The sequence below is a fragment of the Trichoplax adhaerens genome, genomic scaffold, assembly GCF_000150275.1.
Source record: "Trichoplax adhaerens TRIADscaffold_11 genomic scaffold, whole genome shotgun sequence".
Classification (NCBI taxonomy): Eukaryota; Metazoa; Placozoa; class Uniplacotomia; order Trichoplacea; family Trichoplacidae; genus Trichoplax; species Trichoplax adhaerens.
In genome coordinates this window covers 2,000,210-2,012,988 of record NW_002060953.1, presented here as the reverse complement: position 1 = coordinate 2,012,988, position 12,779 = coordinate 2,000,210, and the positions used below count along the sequence as shown (strand labels likewise).

Genomic DNA, 12,779 nt, shown 5'->3' with positions numbered 1-12,779 from the left:
TTTGATCCGAACAATTAATAAACTAAATAAGTGCAGTAAAACTCCCAGGGAATGGAGCCCAGCATTTCCGTGAAACTTCATTGCAAGAAGGAATTTTTCTGGAACTCTAACTATACAGGCGTTAATAAGTGCTGATGCTTGCTTAATACGATGTATGGCAAATTAAACTTTGACCGCTAAATTAAGTTGTTAATTATTACAGGATTGATATGGTTATGAAAGTACTAAAGTCAAAACAACAAACGCTACCCTATGTACTATTGCGATCGTTTACAACACCTATTGGGCGTTCGCGGCGTTTGCGGTAGAAGATAGGGGATTAAAGTTGATGACATGATCGCGTTCTATATGGATTTTAGGGTAAATGAAGAAATAGAAATAAGTTCGAAAAAGCCACTGTAATCATGTTACTGGATTTCCATCATTACATCGTTCTCTAATCGTAGGCAGTTTACTATCCCTTACAGCATGGATGAGCAGTTTAGCATCTAATGAGACAATAAACTTCAGTAAGGAAATAACTAATTTATCATTGATATGTACGAATATCTTTAAACTCAATGTTACTTTCTATTGTAAAATCCTTCATGTTCGATTTCAAGTATACCGGTATATTAAATTCGAAGATACTCCGTAGTTAACGCCATTTTCCTAGTCTGTAATGTCATATATCATTGTAATACAATAACGCCGATGTCTTAATCGGCATAAGAAAATGATCTGTAGCATGACTTCAGTTTTATTCCTTCCAGAAAAGATAGGAAATATTAAGCATTTTATCGATTTTAGTACGCAAGGGTAGTTACTGCCCTACACTCTACTTCCCTTGTTTTCTCCAATAAAGAAAATTTAAGACGTATGATATTTGTCGTTGAAACTATCAGGAGGCATTCTCTAATCTTATTTACTGTAAATAATGGATATGCGGATACATTAAATCCTAGAATAGTAAAATGCTACTTGAAAGTGAAACATGATTTCAGACATAGTGCAAGCATTGTACACTCAAATTCAATTTTAGTATATCCATATTTCGTATACCATTGTCCTAATTTTCAAAGAATTTTCTAATATATTTGAATGCAATCTTATTATAAACGTGGTCAAAGCCATTTTATTTGTTAATGGAGTATTCTAACTTCAATAAATGCGGACAATAAACTACTTGCTTTAGTAGTATCTCCGGCAAACGTTGACTTATATTGTCAATCAGTCGTTGAATAAGCAATTAGGTATGATCACAAAATGAACCAATCTTTTTACACTCATCTTTATAAATGACCAACAATTACAACTTGAGCACGAAATATGTACGCAAATAGTAGGTTGTAGAATGCCCAAGTAAAAATACCAATACATTAGTTATTGATCGAACCCGCCTCGGTTATATCAATGATGCTATTCCATTCCATCATCAACTTCAAATTCGCTTCTGCATGATTAAGCTACTATTTTACAAATTATGGCCTTTAATACTCAAACTAGAAATTACTGACTTTTACGCCAGTAGTATTTTTGCATGATACGAACGCGATTACCTTTACATTTGCAATGCTTACATTTTCAGGCGTTATCTTGTATACCATTTTATACAAACGAATCAAGACTAATAATAAATCCATCAAGTTAGATATTATCACAAACCAACCGCACAATTGTTGTTTACTCCCAAATTTTCCAGTCATTAAGAACACAATTGTCTTTAGTTTTATTTTCATACAGTAAAGCAACTATTACTCACGTAACTATTTACATTAAAATTTATAGCTAAAATAACGTCTCACGATTATGCTAAAGTCACTGTGGAAGTAAATAGAAACAAGCAATGACGTTTCTGTATACGAAAGCGTTACGCTAAAGTTTAATCGTCAACGCTCATATTGCTATCTCCAATACTGTCCAAGTCTGCAGCTATTTTCAGTTTTGGAGTTGGAGTTTCGGCAACTGGAAGATCTATCAAAAATTTAATAAGCAGCCAATATTTAAAAGGACTCTATAACCGCAGATAAAATAAAATCTAATCCATATCGCAATCATAACAGAACTTGCCTTTGGCTACTGTACTAATATTTGCTAGTATCTCCATGGTATTATTAATCATTTGTAAAGTAAAAGTGTCATCCTTTTTCAATGAAATTGCCTATTTTAAATGTAAGTTGCAAGCAAACAATAGTTATTTTTCTCTAAAGTTACACAAAAATTAAAAGTCACGCGCAGTTGCACAATACTTTATCGTAATATCCTAAGGCAATCGCATGCTTCTCCATAAGACTATAAGTAAATCCAATAGCGGTAAGTGTTGAAAAGTTCCGAGGTGAAAGTTTAAGAGCTAAATTATGGTACTTTAATGCCAACTCATATTCTCTATATTCATGTACAAGAGAAACATGTATCCATTAAAAATAAATTGCCTATTGTTACTTGAAATATCTGAAATTGGCCCACAGCTTACTCTAGTTTTCGGCAAGTATGACCAAGATTATTTAACAGAGGTTCCCAAGCTTCCGGTAACGACTACAATCATTGCCAATCAACCAAAGACAAATATATTCGAATGGAAGATTGCAACATTACAGTATTCTTAAAAATGTACAGTATATCCAGAAACTACAACGCTAACCTTGTTATCATCACTTTCAAATACTTTTAAAGCTAATAAATAATGTTTCTTTGCCGTGATGTAACTATAATAAAAATACAAAAGGTTTCAAAATTTTAACTAACGGCAAAAGATCCATTTAGAAGCTTAGAAACTTACTCTCCATTATTAAAGGCTGCACTTCCAATTTCATGTTCGGCGTAAGGATTATCTGGAGCAATTTGTAGAGCTAGCAGGCGGATAGTTTAGACAAAAAACTTTATTCTCGTACAATTAGTTATGAGGTAGATTTTAATCCTATAATTAATTATGAGTTAATACCTTTGGCGAAGAAATTAGCTGCAATTCTGTAGTTATTCGATAGTGCGTATTCCTTACCAATGTATACCAAAGGCATATGACTCCTAAGGCAACAGAAGCGATAAGTTTTCAATCATAAATATTGCCACCTTACCAATGTAACCAAGTTAAATCAGTTTGCAATCTAACCCTGGCATGCAGTTTGAAGCTGTACTATAAGCAGCCATAGCGCGATCGTGTTCTGCCTAGGTTAAAAAAAAATTCTACATTTCAATACAATACACTAAAACAATATTTTTGAATAAACCGAACAATTACTTCTGCAGCGAAAGAATGTGCAAAGCCTAGCCATGCCAATCCGAAACTGCTTCTAAGTGATATGGCTTTACTGCAAAAAAACGACGATATTTTAGGGAATGTAAAATTCATCTATTCAAGCATGAATATAAAGCGGTGAGACCAACTTGAAGTGAACCCTAGCTTGGGCATAATTTTCCACTAACAAATAGTAACATCCAACCGTATACCATGCAATCTAAGAAGGATATCAATATTTTAATTCAGTTAAAGTTATTATGCTTGCTGAGCGTCAGGCAGTAATGCTAGAATAGAGTTATTACCGGAGATGCTGGATAATTATTAACGAAGACATGGCTTAACTGAAACAGTTCTAAAAATTTGAATAGTATTAAGGAAATAGGATTAAATAACATAATTATTGCCATCAAAATCGCGTATAAGGTAATTCTTATGGATTGCTTGCCATTTGTTTTTTTCAGTTCGATTAAACATATAACATGGAATGGAATGCATTCTTCATGGTAAGGATCTTCCTCTAAAATCCTATTAATAATAATATGCACATTAATCTACAAAATTGAATTTGCTTTTACGCGTATGTTAAATGTATCCATTGCAGATTTCCGTCCCTATTATATTGAATTAGCTTACGTTGATGTTATCTTATAGCTGGCATCATAGTCGGTTCGAAGACAATGTCGTTTCGCTAAATCAAGTAGACTATCCTATTTGTCCCAATCCATGCAAAAATTGGAATTGTTGGTAACTTTATATCTCGAAATTAATGTTGAGACACTATTACCATAACATCTTAACTCTGGCACTGATACTTACCGTGTCATGGGAAAAAATTTCCGCACCGTTGCTCAATTTCGATTCAACACTTTCTTGCTAATATATTTTAATGAAATAACTATTATTAAAGCTATCGCTAACATTATTGGTCATCTATTGACTGGCACCTTTGCAGTTTTTCTCCTATACATTTGTAAAATGAATTGTCGTTCAGCGTCGCTACATTGCTGACAATTAGAGAGGCTATCCAACAGCTGTACTTCTGCAACGAATTAGAGCTGACATTGATATTGATCGAATTTGGACAATTTAAAAATTGCTTATCTGATTAACGAATGCAATAAGAAGTCAAACCTTCATCTACCGATAACATGTGTTGATTTATTAAAAGGTCCATTGCCTAAAGGTATAGTAAGTACAGTAGTTAAAATTGTAATCGACAGATTGATATTGATTTTCTAACTCTTGGTAAGGGGTACCTCGCTACAATAGAGGTCAAATTCTAGAGCTTGTTTGTAGCACGCCTTTGCCATTGATATATTATTGACTGCTTCATATATTTTGCCGCACAACAGGTAAAGACAACTGCGTACCTAATGAATTATTCAGGTATGCTATTACTGTATGAGACTTTTATCAATCTTGTCTTTGCACACTAAAATTTTTCTATCAGTAAAATGATGTTCAAATCATGCCATCAAGACTTACTTTCGTCGTAGGTACGCCAGTGATATCTTCATCAGACGGTTCACAATTACCACCTATAGCAAGGACAAAATGTTAGTTTATGAATAAGTTGACAATTCAACCATTCTGAATATAATGAAACGCAAAATTTGTGAAGGGAAAGATTTAAATTACCAACACTCCTACAATAAATTTATAGTTGATATCCCAATAAATGTTTGCACAGTTTAAACATGGTATTAATTATTAGTGAATAACCTTCGTTCATTTTTTCAATGATTCGCAACGCTTCCAACCATTCCTTACGTTCAGCCTATGAGACAGCGACAAAAGAAGTGGAATGTTAACGTTAGAGAATTATCGCCTTGATGAAAGTGATACTATTGGAGTAGAAATTGTACTAGAAGGCAAAGACTACAACAAGGGTGCTAAAGATCAATCCCATTGACAGTCGATTTGTTGAACTAGTTTACTCTATCAATGATCGATTCTTCCGGATAGGGCAACTGCTACAGTAGCCAACTCGTATTTGTGAGCAAGTCAATAAGGTTTAATGTCCCATTCATTTTAGCACCATTGTACAACTTACTTGTACGTATCAAGATTTATTATTTCTAAATTTCTCTCTTATTGTATACTTACATAACACTTGGCCATGAAATAAACAAAGATGAGGTGAGCCTAAGGTTGGAAATAGGAAATTAAAAGAGTGTCTATCTATCATAACAACATTAACTTGACATTTATTGTGCATGATATTTGTTCGCCAGTCAATGCTATTCGCATCATTCATGTATTAGCATTGGAAAAAATTACGGTTGAATTGACTGATTTTCAGTACAATTGAAGGCAAAATGTACTCTTGTCGTCTAACAAAGACAATCTACATGAAAAAGTGAAATGATAAAGCAGACCTCGGTTAAATTTTTATTTTGGATAATTTGGATAGCACGTCGGTGATGTCCATTCATGGCATGGATATGAAGGAGCCAATAATAATCACGAATTTGTCCTAAGATTAGTGTGGTTGATTTCAATTTACAAGAAGGATACAATCATAAGCATGAATGAAGAATTATCCACCATGTTTAGCATATCGTAGGTAGTAAGATCATAGCACTGATAGTATTGGTAGCACAACTAAGCTTATACAACATGTTGAATTGGTTTATCTTATTTAACTTACCCTTGGATAAGCAAAGGCACTTGTTTGCCCAAAATAAAGCTGTGCTGTAGCTTCCCTAGAGAGCAAGAATTGGATGATTAAAGCAATCTATTGCTTGTCGATGATTTTTAATCCAATGATCTTAAATTCATGATCATAGATCGAAATTATTGACACTTTCTCTTCTTCCTACTTACTTTGTCAATAAAATCATGCATACGTTGGCGTAGAAGACTAATATCCATGGTTACAAGATAACCGCTGACGCTGCTGCAGGTTGACTTTGAATTACTCTTATTACCAATGCGATTTTGGGCGATTGTTGTTGGAATGTCTAGTCGACTATCGTGCTTCTAGTGGAGGAATTCCGAACTAAGCGATGATCAATGAATAAGGTGAGATAAAAGAGCAAGTCGAACAATTTATTAACGCATCTCTCCTATTGAAAAATAAACCAGGTTGGATCAAATACCTTGATAACTTGTTGCTAATGACGAAGGCTGTTCTCCATTCATGCAGCGCTAGGCGAGCAGTTTGATGTAGTCTTCAGTCTAACCGCTCAAATTTGAATGCTTGCTCGACCATCCTACTTTGACTGGCAGTTTCACTTCGCAGTCCATACTCTTTCCTACAACTTTCAGTTCTGCCTGGGTAACAACTAGTCTCTCGACCGTACCGTACCGTACTCTGTTCAGTACTAGAAGAAGACCAAGACCATCCTGCCCTGGGCTGATCATTCCCTCAGACAGACGGACTATTCTTACCCGATGAGGGCAGTCAATCATACCGTACTCTGTTCAATACTAGAAGAAGACCAACACCATCCTGCCCTGGGCTGATCATTCCTTCAGACAGACGGACTATTCTTACCCGATGAGGGCCGTCAATCTCGAAAAATGCTTACTTAGTATGGAGCTTCCGCGTCTGTATTCTGAATCCCTGGTATTCATTTCAATAACATGGACGATCTGATCTGGCTGATTCCATGAAGAGCTTTAGTTTTCGATGCTGATATTCAATGCAATACTACTTAATTTAGAAAAAAATGAGTCAATTTCAAATCGATCGGTTCCATACTAAAGTAGTGTCCTATCGAGGTGTTTGGTACCCTATTTTGAGGAAGTGAGGCCAACAGTGTCTGTCCATCCGAGAGTGATAAGTCTAGGTTCATGTACTGCAGTAGTCCGTGGCTCCGTGCAACAGACTTGTTGAGGGTTAGCCTACAGTACATGCACTGTAAGGTACAGTACTGTACTGTGCAACAGACTTGTTCAGGGTTAGCATACAGTACATGCACTGTAAGGTGCAGTACTGTACTGTACTGTACTGTGCAACAGACTAGTTCAGGGTTAGCCTACAGTACATGCACTGTATGGTACTGTACTGTACTGTACTGTACACTGTACAGTGTACAGTGTAAGGGGTGTCAGTCATAACTCATAAGCCTTTCCCACTGTTTGAAATATATGAAATTATAGTTTCAAGTCCTTATTAGACAAATTTGGTATCATTTGAATGGAACTGTACAGTGTACAGTACTGTACTGTAGTGTTGAGTACAGTACGCGGATGAATCCATAGTACTGTACAGTACAGTACTGTACTGTACTGTATTGTAATCTAATCTACTGTACTGTACAGTACACTGTACAGTACAGTAAAGTGATTGAACTGGATTCTGACAAGAGCGTCCGCACGTCCGCGTGTCTGTCACAAGCGGTCAAAACCTATCAACTGAAAGCATCATACGAGATCGTACGACGTCAAGCTGCCAATCGCCTCATTGGACTTGACTCCAGACGTCACACGATGCTGTTACACAGTCATCGCGGGTCGCGTTGATACTGGTGTGTCCTTCCGCCTGCCGGCCATGATTTCTTGTTGACGTTGACAACTTTCAAGCTTAATCGTCTTTGCGAGCACATAGATAGTCAAAGAAGCATCGGAGAAAGAGTTGAAAATTCATCGCCTCCATCTTGGATTGGATCATTCATTGACACTGTCTTTCCCTTGATCATTCCCTACTTGATCTCTTAGCTTTGTTACGGTGATATCAATCGACCAAGAAATCCATCAAAATAGTGTTTCTTGCGTTGTTGGCCTTCACGCAAGTGTAATCCATCTTGACTTGGCCTGTAAATGATGAAGTGATCCATTGAATAATTCATCATCGACAGTATTAACGCAAATCACTGGATCGCCACCAAATCAAGATTAATTCTTGGCGCGTACTTGCTCTTCTTTATCCATATAACATTGATTTATCTAAGGTTGGTTGATCATAGATTATCTATCCTAAGTATTGATCGAACATGCATTGATAAAAATAACAACAATGGCTAATAATAATACAGTAGGCTAAAAACTCTGGATGCTCCTTCGACGTCGGCTATTGCAATCAGTTTACGACAACGTACGATTGAATCGCCTTCACTGCAATAGTTTACTCTCTATCCATGATTTGCAGTCATTTATGACACATACTAGAACACAAAATAATCCATTGATTTCTAGCATCCTAGGCAATCTTTGCTTTCTTATTGATGGATCGATCATTGAATAGCGCAGCGATCGTTGCCATATTATTCAAAATAAGCACTGATGAGAAAAATTGTCTTGTTCGTTTTTTATACGGTGTTGTACAACAGTCCAACAACGCTGCTGACTTCAACCAATTTGTGGCATCATGGCGTCATTGATAGGAGTCAAGATCTGTATTTACTTTTTTATGGTATGGACAGTGGTAGGTCCATCAACTGTTCATGCATTGAATTGGAAACAGTTTTATTCTCAAGAAAAATACCAGTCTATGGCAAAAGAATTTCACAGGTTAGATCAGTGGTGATCGCGCTAAAGTAGATTGTTATCGACGTTACTGTATTCTGTTGTACCCCGTTTGTATTATAATGTTCCATATCATTCCTGTTAGCCATGTTGATGTCTGAACTTGTCTAGCTATTCCAGTTCTTGTTGCCATTTTTCTTTTCAAAGAATAATCGTCACATTCAATATCCAGCAATTTCAGTCTTTTGCTTAAAAATTCTTCTGAACTACAATATCTGATGGTTGTCATCAAAAACATAATTGGATTTCGCATTAAATCCTCAATGATTGAGTTCTTAATCTTGTTGGAATTGTCTGGACTGATTCCGTGGATCCTCTAGGATATCATACCATCGTATCCTAGATCAATTGATTTATTCTAGTACTAACAGCGAGGGATCAATATCCAGCAGCTTTAGTTCCTCTTTATACCTTTAAATTATCCTTATAAACTGTTTTGGATATGAATGATACTGTACTATTGGATTGAGATGTTCATACTGTATACTGCATCATGTCCAACGGTTTCTACTGTTAATATATGTCAGCCTACCTTAATTCATAATGTAAGACACTACGTAAATACTACTGTTTAACACTGTCATCTTAAGCTTACGCCATACGATGGCTTTCAATGGTACAGTAGCGACTTAGATCCATATTAACGTCCATTGACTGTCATCTTTGATTACACTAATTTGTTGAAATGAGCTCATAGTATCTTGACTAATATGCCAACGTTATGCATAAAAATAGTGGCAATGTACAGCAATTCTTTGGCAACTCCTGCACAAGCAAAAGAACGATACTATTGTATTCTTCACTTCTATCCTAACATAAAATACAGTACATTACCTCACTGACAACTCATGACACCTGCCTTCTATAAACTTAAAAAACTAATCGGTACCGATAATAATTAGATTTTATAGCAAGTCCAATTTCAATCGGGATAAAGTCAGTCAATTTGCTAAAGAAATCAAAGCCAACGGTACTAATGTTATGCATCCAGTGGTATTGATTACAGGTATGTACTACAACTATCCAAGCGTAACTGATCATACTATAGAGATTGCTGTATGAGTAAAATTTGCGCTACATTTAAGTGTAATACTGTGATATGTTCACCTTGAAAAATTGATATTAAGTTTATTTCACTCTTAACATAGCCCTAGGTGGAGCACAGTTAGAAGCTAAACTCAATAGAACAACGGCACCGTATTGGTTTTGTGACAAAAAAACCGATTGGGAATTAGTTTGGCTAAATGTTGATTTTTTACTCCCATTTGTCATAAGATGCTGGTTAGTTTACGTCTAATATCGATATGTGTTTATGCTATACTGTGTACTGTATTACTAGAGTAATTGATTGGATTGTATCAATTCCTTCATAGGGAAAATATTATGCAATTAAAATATGATAGCAAAAATCATGTTTATTCACCTGCCCATGAAGGTATAATATACAGTTAGGAGATCATCTTTCCTATCGTTCTTCATTTAATTTCTTATCTCGTAAAATTGAAGTAAAAGCTATCGCTCCATTACAACATTTAGTTATACGTAGTTATTTGGGATATCTTTTCACTCCATTTGTTACTGTATCAATCTGAATTAGGTATCAAGATTAGAGTTCGTAATGGAACAAAGCACATACGCTTCATTGATCCACAATTTGGCTTGAGAGGTGTCAGCATGGAGTATGGCGCTATTATTGATTCATTAGTTTTTACTGGCTATACCAAAGACAAAAATATAATCGCATTCCCGGTAAGTAAGCGTACTGGTATATGTGTGTATGCAAGGAATTTAGTTTCTTAGTAAGGCATAACAATATCGCAAAGGTGATAAAATTCGTTTTGAAACGAATTGCAGTATTTATTTTATGTAATCATTGATGCATTTTAAAATATTGCAGTTTGACTGGCGTATAGGAGCTGATGCTTACTACTTAAAGAACGGAGTTTTTCATTACCTAAAGCTTGCAATTGAACAAGCTTATTCCAACAACAGTAACATACCTGTTGTTTGTGTTGGCGAAAGCATGGGTAAGGCATAACATCTTCCTTATAAAAAATAGTTATAAAGACTCATAAACTTGATTACCTATTACTTTACGACATAGGAAACGCAATGTTCAACTTATTTCTAAATACTTACGTGGATCAGAAATGGAAAGATAAATACGTTAAAGCGCATATATCATTATCTGGTGTTTACGCTGGCGCTGGCCAAGTGATTTATAGTGTGGTGCGTAATACTAGTTTTGAAGGGAAATGGAAATATGGAATTCCTAGAAAAATATGCTAACTCAGATTCGTGCATTCATTATTTTTATTTATAGATTTCTCCCAGCGGCGGTGTCTTACCTCCGGTCGTCAACTTTGATGTTATTAGATCGGTTATTCGAACTTATGGTAAAATGCAATCTTGATGCAATCCTATTGCTGCATGATCATATTTTACCTAAGTTGTGTTATGGATTATAGGAAGTTCTGCATGGTTACTACCGAATAGAAAATTTTGGAAAGATTATCCGTTTGTTCGGACGAAGAAGAAAAATTATACCGCTGAAGATTTTGGTGAAATATTCTCTCGTTTGAAACTGCATGTAAGTATTGATAGTAAGACTTTAGTGGAACGATATGCAAAATAATTCTCCTTTATTGTTTCAAAGTCATTGCAAAACGTCATCATTTTACTGTTTTACCTAATTTGTGCTAATATTCAGAACATAACGGAAATGTGGCACAATACTAGAAACTTATCAACTTTACATGCTCCGAATGTCACGGTGTACTGCTGGCATGGTATATTTAACATTTCATAAGCTTTGAAGACCTGTTTAAAAGATTCTTATATCCTTTTATACATCAGTTATTTGCTATCCTTTACTTTTTTTCGTGTTCGTTTTTGTAATAGGCATAAACGTTCCTACACCGAATAGCTTCTATTACAAGGATGATAATTTTGAAAAGCAACCTGACATTACCCACACTGATGGTGATGGAACAGTACCCTTACGTAGTTTGCAGGTAGCTTAAATATATTATAGGATAAAATATGGATGTTTTATAACTCAGTATTCCTGCTCATGGATAAATTTAAAAACATAGGTGTGCCAGAATTGGAAAAAGCAACAAACAAAACCCGTGTCTGTAAGATCGTTTCCAGGTGTAAGTCATATGGGAATTCTAGGGGATGAATCTGTTATAATGGGTATACTTTCTATTGCAACTGGTGGCCACCCATCCCATGGATAGAACCGGCTTATGCAGAAATTAAAGCATTCTGAGTTGCTTTACTGATCTTATTACATACGCGTATGGTTGTACAGAGTATATCCAATCATGCTGAAGTTTTTTAGAATTACATTTGTATATCTCGTAACGAGGTCATTTTATAAATAGTTATTAATTAATTACGACAAAACGGAATAGCTTGATGTACAACAAGTCTTGACGATTGTGTTATACACGTACAGTATAGAATACAGTACATACTACGCTTATGGTAACCTTTGATTTTTGCGATGTGATAATTTTTAATTTAACAACATCAACTTTTGAGATTTATCATTACCACCATGTCGATACTGAATTATGTCCAGTAATAAGTATAAAGGTACAAATTATTGCAGTAATTTTAGAAATTTCTGTGATCCTTTAAGTTGTCGTTGTTGACATTAAGCAACCAGCTAGCTTACTGTAATTTTTTATTCTGACGTTGTAATCTGTAAATTAAAATTTTTTTTCTATATGAGAATTTTATATCGAACTGGCTTAACAGTAATTTAGATGAATTATATCAAGGACTAGTTTGTATTATTGAGGAATTCATGTTTTACTTTGCAGTAAATAAAATAGGGCATTTTTCTCGATTCTTACGACATTACATGTGCGTTCATAATCAAGAATGTAGCATTTATTTTACATATTTTTGTTCCTATTTCTATACTTGTAATTGCGTGCGCTAATGTTGATAGTGTGGGTTTATCATGTTCAATATCATTTACGCGTGTGCTTTACAATAACTTAATGAATAGCAAAAATGCTATAAATGTGTTACTCGTAAGTCAAATTATAATCGTAGATACTAATAATATACTAAT

The 12,779-nt window shown here is 35.0% G+C and overlaps 2 protein-coding genes across 2 annotated transcripts; one reads left to right on the top strand and one right to left on the bottom strand.

Moving 5' to 3' along the window:
- Positions 1 to 2,017: 2,017 nt before the first annotated feature.
- Positions 2,018 to 4,587, bottom strand: TRIADDRAFT_29705 (uncharacterized protein; the record flags this gene model as incomplete). Its single annotated transcript, XM_002115507.1, has 15 exons — positions 2,018 to 2,140; positions 2,229 to 2,364; positions 2,453 to 2,514; positions 2,612 to 2,684; positions 2,759 to 2,828; positions 2,921 to 3,003; positions 3,089 to 3,144; positions 3,218 to 3,287; positions 3,364 to 3,434; positions 3,520 to 3,742; positions 3,851 to 3,924; positions 4,034 to 4,090; positions 4,156 to 4,256; positions 4,349 to 4,394; positions 4,474 to 4,587. Coding segments are annotated over 15 exons (1,359 nt in total), but the record flags the coding sequence as incomplete, so codon positions are not given.
- A 3,944-nt stretch (positions 4,588 to 8,531) lies between these two features.
- Positions 8,532 to 11,931, top strand: TRIADDRAFT_59602 (uncharacterized protein; the record flags this gene model as incomplete). Its single annotated transcript, XM_002115637.1, has 12 exons — positions 8,532 to 8,674; positions 9,592 to 9,695; positions 9,838 to 9,970; positions 10,063 to 10,124; positions 10,287 to 10,438; positions 10,587 to 10,716; positions 10,794 to 10,918; positions 11,013 to 11,085; positions 11,158 to 11,279; positions 11,400 to 11,478; positions 11,591 to 11,703; positions 11,785 to 11,931. The coding sequence occupies 12 exons, from the start codon at positions 8,532 to 8,534 to the stop codon at positions 11,929 to 11,931; spliced, it is 1,383 nt and encodes a 460-aa protein (XP_002115673.1).
- Positions 11,932 to 12,779: the final 848 nt, after the last annotated feature.